The 25,487-nt window shown below is 40.3% G+C and overlaps 2 protein-coding genes across 7 annotated transcripts in view; one reads left to right on the forward strand and one right to left on the reverse strand.

The window, feature by feature from the left end:
• TERF2 (telomeric repeat binding factor 2) lies at positions 1-25,267 on the forward strand. Of its 4 annotated transcripts, none has more exons than XM_025888909.2 (10): positions 44-437; positions 542-637; positions 1,296-1,426; positions 11,935-12,021; positions 13,057-13,203; positions 15,033-15,139; positions 16,884-17,276; positions 21,875-21,960; positions 23,861-23,904; positions 24,346-25,267. In XM_025888909.2, exons 1-10 carry the CDS (start codon positions 59-61, stop codon positions 24,502-24,504), a joined length of 1,629 nt encoding a protein of 542 aa, XP_025744694.2. In that variant the 5' UTR covers positions 44-58; the 3' UTR covers positions 24,505-25,267. The 4 variants fall into 4 exon arrangements, with proteins under 4 accessions (XP_073736173.1, XP_073736172.1, XP_025744694.2 ...); XM_073880070.1 differs by having other exon boundaries at positions 23,864-23,904; XM_073880072.1 differs by lacking the exon at positions 21,875-21,960 and having other exon boundaries at positions 1-437; positions 24,346-24,453.
• NIP7 (nucleolar pre-rRNA processing protein NIP7) overlaps positions 1-25,487 on the reverse strand; it is a 63,339-nt gene that overhangs the window by 27,240 nt on the left and 10,612 nt on the right. Inside the window, exon 5 of one of the 3 annotated variants that reach the window (XM_025888918.2) lies at positions 21,954-23,046. The exons of the other annotated variants lie outside the window; for them this stretch is intronic. Coding sequence (XP_025744703.1) covers positions 22,993-23,046 — 54 coding nt within the window. The 3' untranslated portion in view covers positions 21,954-22,992. Of the gene's footprint in view, positions 1-21,953; positions 23,047-25,487 lie in introns of those variants that run through there. 3 annotated transcript variants of the gene reach the window in all.

Consider the following 25,487-nt stretch of genomic DNA (forward strand, 5'->3'; position numbering starts at 1 on the left):
GATGCACGGTCTTTTCCCTCCCAGAAGCCCGCGGGCTGCTAGGAACACCGTCCGTGTCATGGCCGCGGGAGCCGGGACGGCAAGCCCCGCTTCCGGCCCGGGCGTCGTACGTGACCCGGAGGCGTCACAGTCGAAGAAGCGGCCCGGCCGGGAAGGCGGGGAGGGCGCGCGGCGATCGGACGCGATGGCGGGAGGAGGCGGGAGCAGCGACGGCAGCGGGCGGGTGGCAGGCCGGCGGGCGTCCCGCAGCGGCGGGCGGGCTCGGCGGGGGCGCCAGGAGCCGGGGCTGGGGGGCGCCACGGAGCGGGGAGCGGGGGAGGCACGGCTGGAGGAGGCGGTCAACCGCTGGGTGCTCAAGTTCTACTTCCACGAGGCGCTGCGGGCCTTTCGGGGTAGCCGGTACGGGGACTTCAGGCAGATCCGGGACATCATGCAGGGTGAGGGCCGGACCTGGGGAAGGGGGCTGGCTGGAGAAGGGGATCTGTGGGCCCCGGGGGAGGCGCTGGGGGGATCGTCGAGCCAACGATGTCTTCTTTCCCAGCTTTGCTTGTCAGGCCCCTGGGGAAGGAGCATACCGTGTCCCGGCTGCTGCGGGTTATGCAGTGTCTGTCGCGCATCGAAGAAGGGGAAAATTTAGGTATGGCAGTTTCTGTATTCTTCTCTGGGCTTATTTATGGTTACGTTGTTGTTTTCCAACTTATGTCCGGAACTGAAGGATTCGGGGTTAAGGTGCACTACTATGTTTCGATCACAGTGGTCTTTTTTCTTCTAGAATGAATCTGTTCTTTGGGTCTAGCTTTCTCCAGTTAAGATTCTCTTGGCTACTTTTCTGTTTTTTATTTCGTCCCACCTGTTCCTTGTTTGCCCCAACTTTGCTGCGATCTAGTGAGTTATATTAAGAAGGCCAAATTTTCCCCCATAGTAGAATGTTTTTCAGAGTATAAGCACTTTTTTTCTTTTAATTGAACTTAAGAGCTGTTTAGCAAAACTGTCTTCAGTTTCTGGTCGCATGTATCTGAGGAGAATGTGTGTATCCTGAAATTTGAGATGCAAATGCATGTGTTAAAAAATAAATTTTTACTTGTTTTTGAAATTATTAAAAAATAGTCACTTCAGATTCACTGGTTTGAATTTGAACTCCTAACATGTTTGTAAGCTTGTAGCCAGTATGTTAGAAAATTAAATGCAAATCTTTCTATATTTACATGTGTCTTTTCTGATAAATGTGTATTTTTGGACATGTTTTTGCTCCTTATAAAAATAGCTTAAAGCGAAAACTGTGCTCTTTGTCCTAGACTGTTCCTTTGATATGGAGGCTGAGCTCACACCACTGGAGTCAGCTATCAATGTGCTGGAGATGATTAAAACGGAATTTACACTGACAGAGGCAGTGGTCGAATCCAGTAGAAAACTGGTCAAGGAGGCTGTAAGGCTCTATTTTTCTTTTTCTTTTGACAAAAATCAGATGTCTTTGAGGATAAAATGCTTATCTTTTCTGTGTGGGGATGGAGAGAGCAAGTGAGCACACTCCAACAGACACATACAGATGTTACATCTCTTCAAGTGACTTCTAACCAGGCCAGGCTTGGAAAGTATTAATGGCAGGTATGTTGCTTTTGTGATTTTGGTAGTGTTCCTTGTGGCCTTGGCAGGAGAGGCCACAATACACAAGAACCGGGTTGACATTGAGGACTGACATTTTGGAGGTTATTACACCATTCAGGAGCATTGTTAAAGGGCTAGAAGCAACTGGTCTAGGTTTTGGTCATCCTTGTTTATAATAAACCAAAGAGGATAGCTGGGGCCTTGGGAAATGTGGGACTGACTTTGAAAAGGAACATTCCCTTTGAACACACAGAATTAAAGATGCTAGGACAATCATCAGCCAGTTAGAAAAACAGTAATGGTAGAAGGCTGGCACAGCCAGTGTTCTTGACAAGTAAAAAGCTACTGGAGTGTCTAGGAACTTGGGACTGTGTGTCATGGCTCAGGTAGCTTCAAGTAGTAGAACTTATTTTTATTTAAAACATGACTGGCAATGGGATCCAGTCAGAAAAAGCTTTTTCTTTCTCAGTAACGAAGGCTGGGGTGTGGAAGCAGATGTAGAGGTGGGGCCTGAAGAACAACAGCTCAGCATTGCCTTGGTAGTGGAAAGTAAGGAAACTGGTAAGAAAAGAGCATCCCCTAAAAAGATGGTATCTGACATGGGGGTGGGAGGATAAAACTTTGCTTAGCAAGGAAGACTTTCTGTCCCTTAGCTGTGTGCTGGGTACTTAGGTACCCTGCTAAAAAAATAACTAGTGGGTGGGAGGTGCAGATATTTATTCAGTCAAGGACCTTGGGCAGGAACTACTTTCAGTCTTGGAAAGAATGCTCAGGTAATCCAAATTCCAAAGAGGAATAACTCCAATAATAGATTTTTAGTATAGGTAGGTCAGGTTTGTGTTGGAGGGAAAATGCCAGAAAAGACATATTAGCAAAGGAGGAGAAATCCATGCCTCCTTTCAGAAGAGCTAAGGATCTTTTGAATGGGAAGAAATGGCTCTGTTGGTGGAGCATGCAACTCTTGATCTCGGGGTTGTGAGGTCGAGCCCCACGTTGGGTATAGAGATTACATAAAAATAAAATCTTGAAAAAAAACTGGGCAGGAAAGGGTACCATTTCAAAGTAATTCATGTAATTCCTTTTAAGTAGGTAGCTGATTCAGAAGTGCATCTCCTTCAGAACAGAAAAGCTATAGATTTGTCTCTGTCCCCTCTTCTGGAAGAGTCTTGTGGACTTTCATCTGTATACTTGTTAATTTATTATTATTTATTATTTAAGTTTATTGGTCTCATTTGGGGGACTTCCTTATGAAAAAATCTGTTAGCGAAGTCTAAATTCTTTTAAAATAGTCAACCGTACTCTTAATGTTGACTCCCTTCTGCTTTTCCATTTTCCATCATGTACCAGATTTCTTGTTATACTTACCATATTACTGTTACTGCTGTGTACCAAATTACCCCCAAATCTAGCAGCTTAAAACAGGAAATATTGTCTCTCATTTTCTAAGAGTTCGGTTCAGCTGAGTGCTTCTGGCTTGAGGTCTCTCATGAGATTGTAGTCAAGCTGTCTGCTAGGGTTGCAATCATCTCAAGACTCCACTGGGGCTGAAGGATCTGTTCCCATGCTCACTCACATGGTTGTTAGCAGGACTCACTTTCCTTGCTGGCTGTTGGTTGGAGTCTGCAACTCCTTGCCTCTCCACAGGGCTGCTTACAATATGATAGCTTGCTTTCTCTAAAGTATGTGATCCAGGAGAACAAGAGCCCAAGACAAAAGCTGAAGTCTTTTATAACCCAATTTCAGAAGTATCATTACTTCTGCCATATGCTGTTGGTCACACAGACTGGACCAACTATGGATTAGTGTGTGGAATGGGACTATGCAGGGGATGGGGATCATTGGGGGCCATCTTAGAGGCTGGCTACTACAATTACCTTGAACTCTTAGTTATTAAATGATACCATATCACTTGCCTCAATTTATTATTATTTTTTTAATTTTTCATTTAGAGTCATAGGATCTGTTAATGGTCATCTTCGGGAAAATACCATGGGGTGCCTAGGCTATTTGAGGCTTTTCAATGCATTTTAAGCTTTGTAAAGTGTCACAACAGTTCATTTAAAAGTCTATTAAGTTTTTGTTAAAGTTTATCAAATAAGTTACTAAGTTAGAACTTTTCGTTATATGGTGTGGGGATTTCTGCAGGTCTTCAGGACCCTTTCAGGAATCAAAACTATTTTCATGACAGTGCCAAATCATTAGTTGACTTTCAGTGCACTGACTTTGCACTAATGGTGCAAAAGCACTGATGGATAAAATTGCTGGTGCCTTAACATGACCCAGGAGGTGGTTACTAGTCATTGTAGTCTTTGCCACATACGTGCAGTTAAGAAATAAATAAAAGCCAGTTTCAATTAAGAATGTCTTTGATAAAGCAGTAAAATTAATTTTATTAAATCTAGACCCTTGAGCAAACATCTTTTCAGTATTTTGTGACAGAGTAGGAAGTTTGCCTAAAGCATTTCTGCCACATAAAATGATGGTTGTCTTCAGGAAGTCACTCGTGTGATTGCTTGAGTTGCATGCTGCTCTAGATGCTTTTTTTAATGGAACACCTTTCTTTACTTGAAAGAACTGAAAATTTTGGTTATTTAGGTGTGGGCATTTGGCAGTCATTTTCTTGCAAAAGAGCAATGGGAACTTGTCACTTCAAAGAAAACAACTGGTAGTGCTAAAACTCAAGCTTTATCAAGTAAAAATTCAAATTTTGGAAAACTTGTATTGATGTACCTGACAGCCTCCTAATCCTTACGCTTTTCTGATAAGATTGATGGTGGTTATAAACAACTGTGATTTAAAAAATATTTTTAACGAATGTGTCAACATTTGGAAGATCTCTGTAACTCAGTAAATAAATATTTTCCAAATGGCCAGTGCATTAATTTACAAAATCATTCATGGGTAAAAGATCCATTTAAAATGCAAGATAGACTAAAAGATTTTAATGTAACAGATGATGAAAAGTTCACTTGCCCAAGTTTGCTGTAGAGTCAAAGAAGAATATCCACAATTTTCTGAAAGGTCTATTAAAATACTCCTCCCTTTTCCAACTTATCTGTGTGAGGCTGGATTTTTTTTTAAATATACTTTAACCACAACAACACATCACATCAGTATAAGTGGAGAAGCAGATATGAGAATCCAACTTTCTTCTATTAAGTCAGATATTATGGAGATTTGCAGAAATGTAAAACAAGGCCAGCCTTCTCATTAAACTTTTGTCTTAGAAAACATAGTAACTTTTCATAAAGTTATATTTACATTAACCTGCAATGGGTTTGTTGTTTTTTAATGAATTAATGAATTAATAAATATTTTAAATTTTTCTCAGTTTTATATTTCTAATATGGTGATATAATGCACATAAGCAGAAGCTCTTTGGGATCCTCATTAACATTTAAAAGTATAAAGGAATCCTGAGACTAAAAAGTTTGAGAACTGATCCTATAAGCTGTTAATGATATTGAGGCCAAATTGATTTTCTCTTCATAACCAAAGATTCCTCAGTTAGGTTCCCATGGAGAACAGCAGAGAGTAACATGTATGGCATATTATTGCAACATTCTCCCCTGCACCTTTGGTAACAGCATCTTTTCTTTTTTGGGGCCTTACCCCATTTTGGGGGGTGGTGCATAAAACACAGTCTCTAAGTACCTTAATTCTTGAAATAAAAGGCTTTGTCTGAGCTTTTTGAGCATTCCTGTTTCCCATAACAGCCTGTTTTTTTTCTGAGTTTTCTTCCTTAGCCTTTCTTTCCTTTTTTTTTTTTTTAAGATTTTATTTATTTATTCATGAGAGACAGAGAGAGAGAGAGAGAGAGAGAGAGAGAGAGAGGCAGAGGGAGAAGCAGGCTCCCAAGGAGCAGGGAGCCTGATGCGGGACTCAATCCCAGGACCCTGGGATTGTGACCTGAGCCGAAGGCAGACGCTTAACCATCTGAGCCACCCAGGCGCCCTTAGCCTTTCTTTCCTAATGTGAGTTTTGGTTTTCTCTTTCTATGTGCTTTCTGCTATTACCCCCCAAGATACCTATCTCACCTCTAATGAAAATCTATGCTTGGAATTTCCTTTTTGTTTAAGTTAGCCAGAGACCATTGCTATTACTTAAACCCTAAGAACCTTAACAGCTATATAAGAGATGAAATTATACTTCTTTCTGAAAACTCTCAAGTGAAAAAAAAAAAAAGCAATAGTTCATCTCTTAAAAAAAACAAAACAACTTTCCAGGAAATTAAAAATAGTTTTAAAAGATAAGCTCATGGGGTGCCTGGGTGGCTTAGTTGTTAAGCGTCTGCCTTCAGCTCAGGTCATGATCCCAGGGTCCTGGGATCGAGTCCCACATCGGGCTCCCTGCTCGGCGGGAAGCCTGCTTCTCCCTCTCCCACTCGCCCTGCTTGTGCTCCTGCTCTCGCTATCTCCCTCTCTGTCAAATAAATAAATAAAATCTTAAAAAAAAAAAAAAGTTCATAGTATAAACGTTGGAGGCAAACTTTTAATTTATAATTTGAATGCATTCACATTTCCTTTCTTATTTCACAAATTAAGTATAGTAGGACCTGGTTCTAATTCTGGAAAAGACAGAGTAAGCATACTCTCTTCTGTCCTTCTTAATGCAAGTATAAATCCTAGATAGAATGTGTGGAGCAGCTGTCTGAGGATTCATAAATGTAAATGGTAGTAAGCAGACGGGGAAGAAGACCAGAATTTGAAGATCCACCAAACTGGTGATGATTAGTATACAATGTTTTTCTTCTCTGGTATCATCTAGCCTGGACTTGAAGTCTCCTGAGAAACCTAGAAATGCACTCCAGGTAGGAACAGAAAGAACTCCAAGAAAGGCTTCCTCTGGCCTGAGGAGCAAGAAAGGGATGTCCTAAGAGTCAGGGAGGGTGTGAGAAATCCCAGGGTTTCTTTTCTCTCTGCTCTCCTGCCCTGGCACCCAGGCAATACTGCATTGGTAGCAGCAGTGACCCAGTGACGACAGGTGACAGCAGGGCTGGCACTACAACTGAAGGAAGAGAACCCATTCTCTTTAGCAGTGGAGCTGTGACCCCCAGAACTTAGAGCAAATTCCACTGCTTTTTTTTTTTTTACTGTCTATCCTGCTGCTTAGCCCTGGATGCAGATACAGTGTGTGGCACAGTAGGGAAACTAAACCCCAGGAATGCAAGGCTGGTTTGAAATTTGAAAATCAATCAACGTCCTTCATTCTGTTAGTTTAAAGGAGAATGAAATATAACATCTATCAGTTGATGCAGATAAGGCATTTAACAAAATTCAACATTAGTTCATGATAAAAACACTCAGCAAACTATGAATAGAAGGGAACTTAATCTGATAAAAGACATCTACAGAAAACTTATAGCTAACATCATACTTGATGGTGGAGGATAGAACCAAAAGGCAAGGATGTCCATTCTCACCACTTCCATTCCATATCATACTGGAAGACCTGGCTAGTGCAGTAAGTCAAGAAAAAGAAAAGAGACTAGAGAGGAAGGGAAAAAAATGTCCCTATTTGCAGATGATATGACTGTCCATATGGAAAATCCCATGCAATATACTAAAAAGTCTATAAGTTTAGCAAGATTGAAGGATACAAAAATCAACACAGTTATTCATATTTCCAGTATATATTAGCAGTGAATGACTTGAAATGAAATTACCAAAACAATGCCACTTACAACAGTCCAAAGAAAAATACTTAAGGTCTAGCAAAACATGTACAGTATCTGTATGTGGAAAAACACAAAATGCTGATGAGAGAAATCAAGACCTAATAAATGGAAAGGCACACCATGTTCATGGACTGGAAGACAATATAGTTAAGACATCCATTCTCTCCAGCTGATCTGTAGATTTATTTATTTTTTTTTAAAGATTTTATTTATTTATTTGAGAGAGAGAATGAGATAGAGCATGAGAGAGGGGAGGGTCAGAGGGAGAAGCAGACTCACTGCTGAGCAGGGAGCCCAATGCGGGACTTGATCCCGGGACTCCAGGGTCATGACCTGAGCCGAAGGCAGTCGCTTAACCAACTGAGCCACCCAGGCGCCCTGATCTGTAGATTTAATATAATTCCAATCACGATCTCAACAGGATTTTCTGTAGACACTGATTCTAAAATACAAATGGTAAAGCAAAGGAACTAAAATAACCCAAACAATTTTGTAAAAGAAGAACAAAGTTGAAGCACTCTCTACCCAATTTTAAGAATTACTATAAAGATACTTATGACCATAAATAAAGATTAATGAAACAGAAGACAGAGTCCAGAAATAGGCCTACACAAATGTGACATTGATTTTTAACAAAAATGTGAAAGCAATGCAATAGAAAAGGTATTCAATAGAATACCTTTGTTGTCTCCAACAAATGGTATTGAAACAGTTGGATGTCCACATGCAAAAACTGAACCTTGACCTCACAAAAACTCAAAAAACTAGTTCAAAATGGGTCATAATCTAAATTTGAAATGTAAAGCTGTAAAGCTTAGAAAATAAGATGAAAGAAAAACTTTATGTTCTGGACTTAGGCAAAAAGTTCTTAGTTACGTATGACGCTAAAAGCATGATCCATAAGAGGAAATTTTGGTAAGAGGAAATAATGGTAAATTGGTCTTAATCAAAATTTAAAACTTTTTTTAAAAGATTTTTTATTTATTTGACAGAGAGACAGCGAGAGAGGGAACACAAACTGAGGGAGTGGGAGAGGGAGAAGAAGGCTTCCCAGTGAGCAGAGAGCCCGATTCCGGGCTCGATCCCAGGACCCTGGAATCATGACCTGAGCCGAAGGCAGACGCTTAATGACTGAGCCACCCAGGCACCCCCAAAATTTAAAACTTTTGTTCAGAAAGATACTGTTAAGAGAATAAAGACAAGCTATAGACTAGGAGAAAATATTTGCAAATCACATATCTGACAAAGAACTTGCATCCAAAATATATAAAGAACTCTCAAAAGGAAATAGTGCTATTTAAAAAACGGGCAAGGGCACCTGGGTGGCTCAGTTGGTTAAGCAACTGCCTTCAGCTCAGGTCATGATCCGGAGTCCTGGGATTGAGTCCCACATCGGGCTCCCTGCTCTGCAGGAAGCCTGCTTTTCTCTCGGCTTGTGTTACCTCTCTTGCTGTCTCTCTCTCTCAAATAAATAAAAAATTAAAAAAAAAATTTAAAAAAAATTTAAAAAATTTTAAATGGGCAAAAGCCTCACCAAAGAGAATATACAAATGGCATATAAACACATGACAAAATGTTCAACATAATTTAGTCTATAGAGAAATACCAATTAAAATCACAATGACTACTAGGACGTACCTATTACAATAGCTAAACTTAAAAAAATACACTAATGCGTGCTAATGAGGATGTGGAGCAACTGGAACTCTCATACATTGCCAGTGGGAGTGCAAAATGGTATAGCCACAAAGGAAAACAGTTTAGCCATTTCTCATATAAGTTAAATATATTTTTTCCATATGACCCAGCAATCCCACTTGTGGGTATTTACCTTAGAGAAATGTTATGTTCACCCCAAAACCTGTACATGAACGATTTAACATCTATTCCTAATCACCAAAAATTGCAGACAACCCAGATACCCTTCAGCGGGTCAATGGATAAAACTAGCACAGTAGCCCACCCACCCCACCCCACCCATAGTTGCACTCTATAGTTTCAGTTACCCATGGTCAACTGTGGTTGGGAAGCGGACGATCCTCCTTCTGACATATGGTCAGAAGGTAGAAGGTCAGGAGTAGCCTTGGGCTAAGTCTTAATATATATGTCATTCACCTCACTTCACCTCATCACAAAGGCATCTTACCATCTCACATCACAAGAAGGGTGAGTACAGTACAATCATATTTTGAGAGACAGACCACATTCCCATAACTTTCATTACAGTATATTGTTACGTTTGTTCTGGTTTACTGTTAATTTCCTACTTGCCTAATTTATAAATTAAACTTTATCATAAGTCGGTATGTATAAGAAAGGGAAGTGGGAGGCATTACTATACATTCAAATAATGCAATACTGCTCAGCCATCAGAAGGAAAGAACTATAGATAATGCAACAACAAAGATGGATCTCAAAGGCATTTATACAGAAGGAAAGCGTCTTAGGGTTACATCCTCTAAAAAAATAAGCACTACATGCTGTAGGATTCCATTTATATGACATTCTTGAAGAGATAAAACTGAAAAGATAAGTGGTTGCCAAGGGTTGCGGTTGGGGGAGGGGTGACTACAGAAGGGTAGCACAAAGGGAGGTTTTTTTGGATTCCTGGTTTTTGTATCCTCATTGTGGTAGTTAATAGGAGTCAATACATCTATTAAAACTCAAGATACTACACCCTCCAAAAGTCCATTTTACTGTATGCATGTTAAAATTTAAAAACATAATAGGATATAAATTATTTTATACAGAGTAAAACCTTTGAATTCTTCAAGAAAGTTATTCTGCTGAAAATGATGTAAAAGTGAATGTGGTCATCTGACTATAAAATGAAAAGACCTACTTTGTAACTTCCCGGGGCAGCAGGAATTCATGGTTGTGCCTGCTATTCAAGAGCATTTGACACCAGTTTCCTTTGCATGCTGAGGACAGAATCACCAGAGATTAATACTGAATTCCCTTTGCTATTCCTCCGTCTTTTGGTCTGTAACTCCTTCAGTTCTTCCCTGAAATGAAGATTGAAGACCAGTTTTCCTTCCGGGCGGGTGTGTGTGTGTGTGTGTGTGTGTGTGTGTGTGTGTGTGGTGTTTCTTTTACCTCCTGGTGTGTGTGTGTGTTTCTATTACCTCCTGGATGTGTGTGTGTGGTGTTTCTTTTACCTCCTGGTGTGTGTGTGTGTGTGTGTGGTGTTTCTTTTACCTCCTGGTGTGTGTGTGTGGTGTTTCTTTTACCTCCTGGTGTGTGTGTGTGTGTGTGTGTGTGTGTGTGTGTGTGTGTGTGTGTGTGTGTGTGTGTGTGGTGTTTCTTTTACCTCCTGGTGGGTGGGTGTGTGTGTGTGGTGTTTCTTTTACCTCTCTTTGAGACAGGATTTAGGGTAGCTACTTCATCCTGTTAGATAACTCCAAGTGCTCCCAAGTTTTCCCTGGCTTTTCTAATTTTTAAAAAAATGACACCTATATTTTAGGGATGTCTGGTGGCTCAGTCGGTTGAGCAACTGCCTTCGGCTCAGGTCATGATCCTAGGGTCCTGGGATCGAGCCCCGCATCGGGCTCCTTGCTCAGCAGGGAATCTGCCTCTCCCTCTCCCTTCTACTCCACCTGCTTGTGTGTTCTCTCTCTCTCTCAAATAAATAATCTTTAAAAAAATTTTAAAAATGACACCTATATTTATTTTATTTTTTTAAGATTTTATTTATTTATTTGACAGATAGCGAGAGCAGGAACACAAGCAGGAGGAGTGGGAGAGGGAGAAGCAGGCTTCCCGCTGAGCAGGGAGCCTGATGTGGGACTCAATCCCAGGACCCTGAGATCATGAACTGAGCCGAAGGCAGACGCTTAACGACTAAGCCACCCAGGCGCCCGACACTTACATGTTTAAAATACCACTTAAAATTTTCGATCACTGTCATTTTTCCTCTATATATATTTTCTTGGGGTTTCTTTACTATAAAGGACTCTTTTTCTCTTGAGACTTCTGCATCCTATCTGGAATTTTGCCCTCCTTGTGTGCTACCTGTGGATGCCCTGGGTTTGTTCATCTCAGTAATTCCCTGCACACCTGAACTCGAGTTGCCAGCTAGGTTTTAGGGTAGTGAGAGGCTGTGCTGGTTGTCCTACAGAAATGGCCTCAGGACTTTCCTGAATGGAACTAGCAGAACTCCATGGTCAGCAAATGGCTTTTTTTTTCCCCTCACAGTATATCCTCCCCCCTCTGTCCCTATCATTATATCAAAGATTTTGCATCCAAAAAGAACAGATCCAATTGTTCTGGGGACCTGGAATGACTCCTGTCCATTTTGCCTTTCCTTAGGAGGCCCTATTCAAATTGGGTAAATGGTCTGTAATCCAGAGGATCAGATTTTGCTTCATCAGCTATTTTTTAAAAATCCAGTGTAATGTTGAAAATCTACTCCCCTACACAATGAAAGAAGAGTGCTTACAGTTGTTCATAATGCCTGAAAAGTGATTGTTAGTTTTTAAGTACAGGAATTTGACAGAATGTGAAAAAGTTCTTGGGTATGTAAGACTCACTTTTACTTTTTAGTAGTTTATTTTAGTATCTGATATTCTGATTACACCTGTCATTATACAACAGTTAAAACTGTCATTATACAACAGTTAAAAAAAAAAAGTGTTTTTTTTCCCCTTTTGTAGGCTGTCATTATTTGTATCAAAAACAAAGAATTTGAAAAGGCTTCAAAAATTTTGAAAAAACATATGTCCAAGGACCCCACAACTCAGGTAAATTTGATATATTTTTGCTCCCATAACTTAAATCCATCTCATTGTTTTTTGTGGGGAACAGGGAAAGGGTTCTTTGTCAGGAATTTATCTAAATATTTGGCACCTTTAGCATGTTGTCTTTTATATCCAAGATAGCTTATTGTAAGATTGGCTTTTCAAAATTTATTTTTCATTATACAAATTTACCTAAATTATTTTCTTGCCCGTTTCTGTCAGGTTTGTGACAGAACTTTATTTAAAGTGATCAGCACCAGATATTAAACTATCAAGTTCTGTAACACTTTTAACTTTATTTACATAAATGCTGATCCTGCAGACTTGAGAATCTGCTTGGTGAGGACTTAATTCCTCTGGTTCCTGGTGTCAAAAGCTCTGTTGGTGTCCTGCTTTTTTTTTTTTTTTATAAATCTAATTTTGAGTTCTTGAAAAGGTAATACATGCACATAATAAAATTCAAAAGGTACAACAAAAGAGCTTAGCTCATCTCTTAAGTCAGCCACCTCATTCCTCTTCATAGGCAACCAGTTTTTTTTCTTTTATCCTTTCAGAGATATTCTGTGCATATGCAAGCAAACAAATGTGCATGTGTGTATATAGAGATATACATGTATATCCATTCTTCCTGCTCTTCCCATATGCACATGTGAGCATATTCTACACCCTAATTTGAGCATTTCGTAAATTGCTTTTTTCACTTAACATATCTTGAAGATTGTTGTGTATTACCACATAAGGAGCTGCTTCATCCTTTTTTTTCTTAAGTTTAAAAATCTTTATGTAAATGTATAAAGGTACTTTAGATCCTAAGCTTCATCTTTTTTTTATAGCTACATAGTAACCCACTATGGCTGATACATAATTTATTGACCTGTTCTTTGTGGTATGCTTGCATAAATCTTCCCCTTCCTATATATATATACCAGTGATTGCAATTGACAGCATTGTGAAAGTTAATGTTGTCTCAACTCATCATCATTGAATTTTTACTGGAGTTTTCCTCTCTTATGTCACAAATATTGGTCCTTTGTGTAGAAGCTGAGAAATGATCTCCTGAACATTATCCGTGAGAAGAACTTGGCCCACCCTGTTATCCAGAACTTTTCCTATGAGACCTTCCAGCAGAAGATGCTGCGCTTCCTGGAGAGTCACCTGGATGATGCAGAGCCCTACCTCCTCACGGTGGGCCTTGGCCTTCTCTTCCCATAACCGTGATGTGGCCTTGAGGATGTGCAGGCAATTAGAAAAGGACAGCTCTTTTTAGAAGTGAAAAGAGTAAATGTGTGTAAAAGACTTTGAATTATATGCACTGTCTTCCTTAATTAAATGCCTTAAATATACAGAAGCAGAGATCCTGACAGAGGCAAAATAGAACATACCTGGTTTCCCTCACCTCCCATTTATACCTTCTACATGTGATTAATCTGTGTGGCTAAAGTAGGGGCACACTTAAAATTAGTGGTGGTTCCCAAAGGAGATGAAATTTGAGTTCAGTTTGGGAGGAAGAGTGGTTTGGTAGACATGGTGTGATGGGGTTAACAGGAAGAGGGAATAACTGGAGAAAAAAGGTGTGACTAGAAGTATAAGGGAAAAGAAGCCAAATGTAGACATTCTTTAACTGGATCAAAGTGATAAGCAGAAAGAATGGTAGCAGTGAGGCTTAGGACAGCATGTGGAAGAATTAGAACACAGTCTGTTCTAGAGGGTGGGTTGTGATATTGGATAACTGAGTGAGTTTTGTTGTTGGTTTTTTTTGTTTGTTTGTTTTTAAATCACCAACATTTAGAGAGTGTTGAGAATATCTTAGTTTGGGGTGACTGGCTGGCTGAGTCAGTAGAGCATGCAACTCTTGATCTTGGGGTTGTGAGTTTGAGCCCCACATTGGGTGTAGAGATTACTTAAAAATATCTTAAAAAAAAAAAAAGAAAGAAAATATCTTAGTTCATAACAGTAGATCTGCCAAGCCCATGTTAGGATAGTGTCATTGATCGTAGCAGTCATTTGGCAGATGTCGAATTATCTGCAAAGCAGATAGTTTGAGATATTCAGGGTACAAGTGTCAGGATACTTGAGCCTTGCCTACCGTCCTTTCTCTTATATTAAAGATAACTGGAAAATAAACTGCCACTGTTTCTGTGAGGGGAGAGACCTTTCAGTTCTTAAGACATTACTTGTTACAGGCATACATATCTGAAACAGAATGATACTGGACTGATTAGAAATTTTTTTCTTTTTTTAAATAATTTTTATTGTTATGTTAATCACCATACATTACATCATTAGTTTTTGATGTAGTGTTCCATGATTCATTGTTTGTGCATAACACCCAGTGCTCCACGCAGAATGTGCCTTCTTTAATACCCATTACCAGGCTAACTCATCCCCCCACCCCCCTGGACTGATTAGAAATTTATAAAATTTTAGTCAAAGGGAGGGAGATGAGTAGTTGGAGTCAGAGCAAGATTGGCACACTCAGGACTTTATGTGGTATTAGGATTTTCAGAGTTACCAGGCAACATATTTGTGGGAATATAGTTACAAAAAATTTTAGACACAAACTAAAAGACACTAACATAAACATTAGTTATCTTAAGTTTGAAAAAAAAAAGTCTGACTTTTGTGCATGACCCCAAAGGTATATTTGGCATTCAGAAACTAGATTAGGGATGAGATTGGAAGAACAGCAAAGGAAGAACAAAGTAAAATTACGTACTTATTTGTTGTCCAAAAGGTTAAAGAATTCTTGCAAGTATCAGGATGGTTAGCACCACTCAAATTGAATTCTCCCTTAGTATAGAAAACTGTGAGCCATTTTTTGAAGAAGGAAAAAGCAGGATATTTGAAATAGTTCTTGTGAGTTCTCTCCCCTTCTATGTCCTCCTCTAGTTTATGCCTAGATTGGATTTATAAGTGAACATGTTTGCATGTTGAGTATGTATGTTTGTGGTGAAAGAAGAGAATTAATGAAATTCTGTGGCTTCCTCTTCCTGATGACATCCTTCTTTTCCCAGATGGCCAAGAAGGCTTTGAAATCTGAGACTGCTGCCTCAAGTACAGTGAAGGAAGATAAACAGCCAGCACCAGAGCCTGTGCAAAAGCCACTCAGAGAACCTGCAAGGTGAGAGGGATGCCCTTTTGCAATCTTGGGCGAAACACAAGGGTAGTCTGTTGGAAGCAGTCTCCTTAGAGCAGAATCAGTTAGTTCCTCCTGGTACTGAAATGTTACTGGATTACTTGTACCAGGCACTGTGGGAGTTACAGAGCATGCCCTGGGAAAATGAGAATATTGAAGACAGGATGTCATATCCCAGACAGAAGTTGCTGACTGGCTATTCCTCAGAGGTTCTTTCCTTCTTTGTTCTCCTATCCTTGCCTTGCCCATATCTACACACTGCTTCCTTGTGGATACCTGATCTCTTAATGTAGTGTTCAGACTTGTGAATCAGATTCCCAAAACAAGTTTTTAAAGTAGGGATCAAAGTTTAGATGCCTTTGGGGGCCCAGTAGGAAATGTACAAGAGTGGGTGTAGGATAATACAGAGCATGTGAATGTGAACCAAAGAGTGCATGCTTTTCAGCTTTGTGTGATTGTTGCTATGTGGGAATGTCCAAGGATGCCCAAACTTTAGTTCAAATTTTTGTGTGAGACATTTAGGGTTTTTTGTTTTTGTGGTTTTTTTGAGCTTTCCCAGTTTCTGAATGTTGGCAGTTAGTCCAACTAAAAAAAAACAACAAAATTTGCATAGGTTAGGCAACAAGACATATCTACCAAATGGGTTTGGCTTGTAGGCTGCCAGTTTGCCCTCTCCTAACAGTTTTTATTTAAAGTATACTAGTGGGGTGCCTGGGTGGCTCAGTTGTTAAGCGTCCGCTTTTGTCTTAGGTCATGATCCCAGGGTCCTGGGATCGAGCCCCGCATCGGGCTCCCCGCTCCGCAGGAAACCTGCTTCTCCCTCTCCCACTCCCCCTGCTTGTGTTCCCTCTCCCGCTGTGCCTCTGTCTCTCTGCCAAATAAATAAATAAATATCTTTTAAAAAAATAAAGTATACTAGTTATTCCAAATGATAAATGAACTTACCTTTATTATGAAAAGGCAGTTTCTCATTGTTCTAAGACTGTGTGGCACACTTCTAACTTGGGAGAATTCTCAAAAGTCCCATTTAGAAGTGTACTGTAGGAGGAAGGGGGCAGAATGGAGACCGATCTTTTCCTTCTCTCACAGGAGGGTTGGACTGGACAGCAAAGTGAGATTGCTAGATTGTCGGTTGGTTGCCCAGGCTGACTTGTAGCTGTTAGGCACTATACAGAGTTCTTACATAGTGGAAAGCAGTGTTTTACTGTGCTTTAGTTCATGCAGACAAAAGGGGTTAGTGCACTGGCTAAAAAGGTCTCTTGGAGGGGGAGTATCATTGGCTCTAGTCCTTTAAAGTTCTTACTTGGAGTTTAAACTCCAGAGTTCAACTTACATATTTAAAGCCTCTACTTATACTTATAAATGCAAGCTTTATAAAGTTGTTCTGAGTTTTTTCTTTTAATTTTTTAAAGATTTTATTTATTTGTGAGAGAGAGCACAAGCAGGGGGAGCTGCAGGCAAAGGGAGAGGGAGAAGCAGGCTCCCCACTAAGCATGTAGCCTGATGCGGGGCTCAATCCCAGGACCCTGAGATCATGACCCGAGGTGAAGTAAGACGCTCAACTGAGCGAGGCACCCAGGCACCCCTCTTTTATTTTTTTAAATGAAGAGTCCTCAACTCGAAGAGTCCTCTTTCTCATTTGAAGCTTCACACTTTGGAAAAGTTGTGGCTCTTTGGATGAGCATCAGCAATGGTGAGATTGATCTTTGTATATTTGCTTTATATATAGGCAGTTACGGAGTACTCCAACCACCATTGGAATTATGACCTTGAAAGCAGCTTTCAAGACTCTGTCCAGTGCACAAGATTCTGAGGCAGCCTTCTCAAAACTGGACCAGAAAGATCTGGTATTTCCTAATCAAGTGTCCCTACCATCACCAGCCCTCAAAAACAAGAGACCAAGAAAAGATGAAAATGAAAGTTCAGCCCCTGCTGAGGGTGAGGGTGGCTCTGAACTGCAGCCCAAGAACAAGCGCATGACAATAAGCAGATTGGTTTTGGAGGAGGACAGCCAGAGTACTGAGCCGAGCGCAGGTCTCGACTCCTCCCAGGAGGTCGTCCCAGCATCACCATCCAAGCCCACCGTTCTCAACCAGCCCCACCCTGGGGAGAAGATTCCCAAGTATGAAGACCTTCTTTGTAGCAGTTTTGGGGCTGGTTGGTGGTCCTGGTTGGGCCTGGTATTGCTTCCATGAATGAAGTAACTTTCAGCTAAGTTATTCACCACCAAGGCTTGCTCAAACTGCTAGAATGTGACTTGGGAGTGGGGAGTGACAACATAGCCATCCCTGGCAGTTCTGAAGCCCCACCTGTGGGCTTCCAGGCATTGCTCTAGGTGTGAGTGAGGATGGAAGGGTTTCAGAGCCTCCTCATTGCTGCTTTCATTTCTAGTAAACTTCTGAATGCCCTGACTATTAAATATCAGTCTTCTTTGTTAAAAGAAATTTGTTTGAATTAGGCTACTTTAGACTCTGATCTTAAAAAAGATTTATGAATATTTATAGTTTTGCACCTTCTAAGAGCAATTAAGACTTGGCAAATTGAGTAAATATCTACTAATCTCTCACATTCTGCTAGGTTCTATGGGGCAGTGGTTAGAATGCTTTTATTTTGCTCCCCATCATGACCCCCAACCTAGCTTTCAAGTTTTGCTACCCTTTGTGCCCTCTTGTGGATCCTTCCTCCAAGCAAACTGGTTTGCTTGTTCTCTCTGGAACACACTTGGTTTTTGCTACTGTACTCTTCTTGCTTCCTGTCATTCCCCACAGTTGGACTATCATTCCTCCATCGTTCCTTGTGAGAATCCCATCCATCCTTCAGAGGGAAAAGATGCTGCTATTGACTAAGTACTTTCCATGGGCCAAGCACCTCTCACATATTATTTTACTGAATCTCTAGAATCCTCATTCTGTGAGTGATATATTAGCCCCATTTTAGAAGGTTTAGAAAAGTTATTAACTTGCCTGAAGTCACAAACCTGAAAAGTGGCAAAGTTGGGCTTTGGGATTTTTTTTTTAAAGTAGGCTCCACACTTGGTGTGGAGCCCAGTGAGGGACCTGAACTCAGATCTTGACTCAAAGTCCATGGCCTATACACCACATACGCCAAGCTGCCTCTTAAAATTCTCCCTCCTCCATGTATCTCCCCTGGTCACCCTGCTATAAGTGATCACCTCGCTGGTCCCCCAAGGCCATTGCCATCTCTACCACTGCTCTGTTGTAGTGTGGAGACCTATGCTCTGACATGCACGTGCTAGATACCCAGAGAGGCTGTGACATCTAAATGATTAATACTCAGGCATGAATCTTCACTATATGTACCACTACCTGCATCTGGGTGTGAGTGAGTTATTGGCCGGGCAAGCAAATGGAGCTCAACACATTTTATTCTCATTTGATACATGATCTCCTTTATTCCTTGCAGTAATCCTATAAAGTATAGCTATTATCCCATGAACAGATGAAGAAACTAGAGAGAGTACATGGTTACAGTGGTTTTATAAATGGGAGGATTTGTGAAGGTTTAGACCTTTCCACCTCTCTCATGTGTCAAGGGCATGAAGTATCATGGGTACTCTAAAGCAGAGGTTGGCAAACTACAGCCCCTGGGCCAAATCTACCTGGTACCTGTTTTTGTAAATAAAGTTTTATTGGAACTCAGCCACGAACATTATATATGTATTGTCTGTGGCTGCTTTTGATGCTACACTGAGTTGAGTAATTGGAACAGAGCCAATAAGGCCTGCAAATCTGAAGATATTATCTGGCCCTTTATAGGAACAGCCTGGTTGTAAAGGAATTGTGTGAGTTACCCGGGAGCTCCAGGAAGAAGAGCTGAGTCTGCTCAGCAAAGTTGTGGGTAGATCAAGCCTTGCAGAGGAGCAAATGTTGAGCTGACCTTGAAGGAAGAGTAGGAAGTCATCAAGCATATTGTGGGTGGGGGTTCTAAGCAGCAGAAACCCCTTAAAAGTCATGAGAAAGCCTGGTATGCTCCAGAAAATGTCATGTACTCTGTATGGCAGAATATAATGCACAGAGAGGATGAAGGGAGAAATGTCTGGATGGGTAGATGGGCCAGGTCTTGAGTTCCTATTGTATTCTATCAGGCAGAGGTTCTTAAGCTGGGTTTCGCATCACAGTTACCTGTGGAATGTTTAATAAAATACACAATCCCAGGCTCCTGAGTACTGAATTAGAAGGGGCAGGGGATGGGTCTGTAATCTTCTTTTCTAACTGTGCTCCCAGATAATTCTAATACAGCTAATCTGAGGGCCTGATGAGCTACCATTGATGGCTTTTGAACAGGCACTGAGGCAAAGGAGACAAGATGGGTGGCTGGAGACTGCTACGGGATGAGTAGTTAGGACCTGGAGAAAGCTGGGCTGGTGGAATTGACAGCAGGATTAGGGTGTGTCACCTGGAGGGCAGGGTCACAATTACTAGATTTTTATATGTTCTATGGCACTTGGCAAGGACAAGTGCTGATTAGATACTTTCTGACCAAATAATAATTCTTGGTTCTTGCAATTTAAAGGGTCATGCCCAAAACTTCTATAAAAGGCCAGCAAAGGGTTAACATTTTAGGCTTTCTGGACCACTTGTGTCTCTGTTGTTTATTTTTTGTTTTGTTTTGTTTACAACCCTTTGAAAATGTAAAAACCATTCTTAGCTCAAGGGGTGTACAAAAACCAGCCACAAGCTGTAGTTTGCCGACCCCTTGAGACCAGACCCCTCTAGCCCATTCATTGCTCATCAAATTCTAACTTTACAAAGAGGAGCTTAAGGACCAGGAAGTGACCTGACTTGCCCAGAACCGCAGAGCCATCAAACAATGAGATGAGGACCCAGATCTCATTCTCTTCTATAATAGAAGTTAGGCAGTACCAAACATTTGTACACAAAATAAGTGCTGAGTTCAAAGGAAGAGCAGGTTACCAAAATGATCTGTGCAGATTGTCTGCAGGAAGAATGAGCAGATAACGCAGGTGGAAATGACAGATCCGGAGGTTAAAATCAGTTTTATCCCAGCATGGGGATAAGCAGGTAGAAAACTGAAACTATAATCCTGACTTATTTATAAATAGTAATTAACACAGTTAATATCCTGAAAAGGAAAAACCTCATGTAATCTTTTCACTTGTCTCAAGCAAATTATTCTCAGAAATAACATTTTGGGGGATATGAACCAATTCAAACATAATGAAAAGTAGATGGTTCACCATTTGTCTCAGCCATCTAATTTCATAGAAAACTCATGGAACTCAAATTTTTTTCAAGTCTGTACTTCTTAAACGAACTGCTTTCATTACTCATTTGCAAAATACCTAGCCAGTCTTACAAATAGATTTCTGGTCATAGTGGGGGAAGGAGACTGAAGTTTGTCTCTACTCTCTTGATCAAGTTTTATAGGATCTGATCTATATAACTTCTTCAAATTTAATTCAGATACTTCCCATGTTACTTTGTAATTGATGTTACAATTCTGAGGTCAGATTTGTGCTGTGTTCTGTTCCCAGGGCAATTGTACTATTAATCAGGTAAACATGGTTACAGTTGATTAGAAAAGACTGACTACAGTTTTCATTTATTCAATAATTTGGGTTTGGGATTATTTTTTAGTTTTGGGATTTTTGGTTATACTCAAGTACTTAACATTTCATGTGCACAGAAAGGATTCTTACTTGCTTACTATGCTAATCTTCAATGGTATAATTTATTTGCTGCTCTTTGATAATCCTATTTTTACTTTAGCACGTTTTTCCAGCTGCTGTTAGGGTATGTGTTACCATGCTAGGTGTTTGGGATGGACAGATGAAGATACAGCCCTTGCTTGCAACGTGCTTATGATTAGGGTGTATGTTATGAAATGGCTGTTTTAATAAAATGGAAGCACAACCACAAGGGCAGAGGAGTGGGGTTTTTTTGTGTGTTGGGGGCCTAGATTTAGGGCAGGCTTCATTGGGAATGATGGCCTTAAAAAATGGGTAGAATTTTACTTGGCAGGGAAGAGAATCCTAAGCAGAGGGAACTGTAGAGAGAAAAGTTATAGAGCTTATAGAAGGAAAAGAGGAGCAGAAGGCGTGGCTCTGCTGTTTGTGCTGATGCGGTTGTGGGGGCAGGGTTGGAGAGAGGAGGCTTCGGTAGCAAAAAACTGGCTGGAGCCAGAGTGGATGATCTTGACTGATCCTCCATACAGGCTTCATTGTTGAGGCAGTGAGAAGTGATCATGGAACGGAGAAAGGATGAGGTAATTTTAGACTGATGTTCAGATGCTTTTGGAACGGGAAGGGGCTAGGGACAGAGACTCCAGTTAAGAGACCAGTGTTAGGTACCATATGCTTGGACAAGAGTGCAGTCCAGAGATAGGACTGGGCATGTCTTTGAAGGACTGGGAGCAGTTTGCTCATTCTAGGTTAGAAGAATGCTGAGACCTTCAAAATCAGAGTCAAAACCAACCAAACAAAACCAGGAAAATGAGCAGATTTTGAAGGGGTTAGTGGTGTATTCACTGCTCAGTTTGAGGGATGATCCTGTGGCCTGCGGGACAACGACATGGAGATGCCCAGCCAGGTCAGCATTTGGGAGTTGTGTGTTAAGTGAATCTCAACTGTGGTCACAGCAGAACAGGGAGGAGTATAGGCCATGAAGAGAGCCAAGGACAGACTATGGATGACCCCAATGATCTGTTTTACATCTTGTCCTCTTGTTGATCTCCCCTCAGAGTACCCAAAGGCAAGTGGAACAGCTCTAATGGGGTTGAAGAAAAAGAGACATGGGTGGAAGAGGATGAACTGTTTCAAGTTCAGGGTAAGCTAGGACATTCTCCTCGGTCCTTGACATTAGCTGAATTATAGACAAGTGTTCCTATCGCATTAATGTTCTAAAAACTGCTGTCTCCAAACTAGAAAAAGTCCAGTAAGTTCCTTACTGTGATTCATGAGTAGTCCTAGTTTTATGTCCTTTCCCATTAAACAGTGGGGAGACTGTCAAAGCAGCACTTTATATTTAAAGAGAATGCCTGGTTTTGTTTTAATAAATCCTATATCTAATTGTAGCTGATGTTCTTCCTAAAGTCTTTAAATTAAAAAAGGTAGATGTGGTCATTCCCTGCATTTCCTGTTTAAGTAAAAAATCTCTTACCAGTTTCAATATATAATTTTTTTCTAAAATAGGAAACTTTACTTTTCCATAATTAATACTAAAGTTCATAGCATTTGCAGTAGAATCTCTCCCACCACATACTTTGCATTCTAATGGAAATATCATAATCTTGGAGATTCTAAAGACTTTGGTAACACAGCAACAGTAAACCTCTGCCAGTCCCAAGGGTTTTGTCCTTAAAAAGTACCTTCATTGGCACAAACATAGTTGGCAGGATCAAGATCACACAGGAAATGGGGGAAGTAACAGAAAATCAATAAAAGTGGCATAAAATATTTAAAAACAACAGGATATAAAAGTTCTAGAAAACATCCACATCCAGTGCAGTCCAGATTTGTCAACTTTAAAATCTGCTTCCACTATAGTATGAAATACTTCATAACTTAAAACTAAATAATCTGCTCCTCTAAGTATCCCTTTTCCTGAGCCACCTTCATTGTTTAAGAAGACCTGCTAGGACAGTAGCATCTGCTGAAGCAGACATTCAGCAAATCATGTTTATGCAACTTTGCCTTTTCTTGCAGCTTTTTAATGGCTCTTGTTGGCTTCCAGTGGCATGTCTTTTATACTAGTAGACCCTTCTGTAGTCCTCTGGCCTTTAAAAAAATTATCTTGGTGCATTTTTTTGAGGCCTCATGTCTTTCCATATGGTGAGAGGGTGGAGCTTGAGCAGATCTCCTACGGTCTCTCTGAGTGGGGAGCAATAACTCTCCTGTTCTTTTGCTTAAGGAGCTGAAACACATTTTATTTACATAAAATGATCAGGGATTTGAAAATTCTGGCATAAAACAGTAAAATTGTGTTATTTCAAAGCAGTGGTTAGCAAGGGGTTACAAAGCAGAAATTATACACACAACACACACACACATACACACACAAGTATATAATACAGTCGACCTGTAAACAACACAGGTTTGAAATGCACAGGTCCACTTATACACATTTTTAAAAATACAGTATAATACTGTAAATATATTCTTATGATTTTCTTTTTTTATGATTTCCTTAACCTTTTCTCTAGCTCACTTTATTGTGAGAATATAGTATATGATACATTTAACATGCAAAATATGTGTTAATTGACTGTTTATGTTATTGGTAATGTTTCTGGTGAACAGTAGGCTATTATTAAGTTTTTGGGGAGTCAGCATGGATTGACTATATGGGGAGCTGGTGCCCCTAAACCCTGCATTCTTTAAGGATCACCTGTAGATGTGTATATATTAGAGTTTTAAATACCACAGTCCCTCAGTAATTTTAGAAAATCATGTAGGTTTTACTAAAGAGCCTGAAATCCATCACTAACCAATATTTATTGAATGTCCGTATGTAAAATATTTGCTTTGTACAGATTCTCATTGGCTGAAATGATTGATATCTTTCAAACAAAGGACAAAAACAAATTACCCTTCAGTGATATCCTTTTTCTCTCAATGTTGGGAAATTTCAGTCACGTTTTCCCTTTAGGAACATTCTATGTCTTTTTCTTGTGGTTTGTGCAGAGAAAGGTGAACTCTGAAATGAGTCTATTTTTAATGTTTTCCAGCAGCACCAGATGAAGAGAGTACAACCAGTATAACAAAAAAGCAGGTAATTTAAAATTACTTTTTCTGACCTTTTCTGGTAATGTGGGTAGAACAGAGGTAAAATAAGCACATCTCCTAGCATAGGCTATCCATGCACCTGTAAAAAGGTATTTTGCAATTTTCAGATAATCCAAACTGAGTTAAAGTCATAGTTATTTTCTGGAAGAAAAATCTGGACCAGAAATCTGACACATTCTCCTGACCATGAACAACATAACGTTTGAAGTTTTGAATGCAGAAGTGATTAGGATGAAATAGGACATTGAAAATTATTAAATGTCTAAATCCACAGTGTTAACTTATCTCTATCGTGTTTTAAAAATATAAACCCTTCTTTTGGGTTCAGATTCTTGTCCTAGGATTCTTGAGTTTACCTCTTAACCGTATGAAAATGTGAATAAGTGGAGAGACAGGTTGTGATAAATATTTTGGTCTTCTTTTGCAGAAGTGGACTGTAGAAGAAAGCGAGTGGGTCAAGGCTGGAGTGCAGAAATATGGGGAAGGAAACTGGGCTGCCATTTCCAAAAATTACCCATTTGTTAACCGAACAGCTGTGATGATTAAGGATCGCTGGCGGACCATGAAAAGACTTGGCATGAACTGAAACAGGCTTTCATTTCCACAGAATTCACAGGAGCATGGTTCCTAATAATAGCCCCTGATAGTCTGTTGTTTCTTTCAGAAGCTGGGCTGGGATGAGAATTTTGGGCATCCTCCTCCAACGTGGGGGAGGTCCCAGTTCTACTTCATCGATGTTGGAGATCATGGAGCTGAGAAACAAAGCCAAGTCCACCCCATGTCCTTGGCAGAGATGACAGGCACATAGCTTGTACAGTGCCAGAATATCATTAGTATTTCCCTTCTTTAGTGGTTTGCTTGAATTTAAATCCCTGGTAATCAGTAGAACCTTCTCCTAGGAAATGGTGGAGTCTGTTAGGAGCCACTTATGACTCTGACCTGTTAAAACCAGCAACATGAGCATTATTTGGAGTGAACTTGTTCCAGGTAAAGCTTTGGCCTTCTGATGCAAATGCAGAGGAACTTCATCTGTCATGAACTCAGGCTGATGAGAGCCCAGTCCTGGTGGAATCAGAGTCTCTTTTAAAAACTCTTTAGCCAGTTGTAACATCAACATCCAGATCTGACAGCCTTGGCATTTGCTCTTAATATTTGCTGGGCTACATAGGCAGGTTTAACCTCCACCTCTCCTGTGGTTGAACCAGTGTGTTTTTTTTGTAAAACGGTGATTGTAGATAAGCTTAGCCTTTTCCTCCATCCCCTCTGCCCAATTCCCTTCCTTATGCTGGACTTTTAAAGCTTAAAAAATCCTGACTGAATATAAATGCTTAATTCCATTCTTTGTGAAATGGTTGCTTCCGCCTGATTCCCTTATTGTGCTGTGTTAGTGTCTTGCTCTAAAAGTCAACATTCCCTTCTCCTTTTGTACTGTGTCGTGCTTGCTGTCTCTCTCGGACATCCTTAAAGACTGTCTTTTTGGCACACACACACAAAAAATCAGTAAAGTGTTTTCTGTAATCTTTTTTTAAAATATGAGAACTAAATACTGTCCATAACTTGTAGCATTCT

This window comes from Callorhinus ursinus, unplaced genomic scaffold (genome assembly GCF_003265705.2).
Source record: "Callorhinus ursinus isolate GAN/ISIS: 27379988/994484 unplaced genomic scaffold, GSC_fseal_2.0 scaffold37, whole genome shotgun sequence".
NCBI lineage: Eukaryota > Metazoa > Chordata > Mammalia > Carnivora > Otariidae > Callorhinus > Callorhinus ursinus.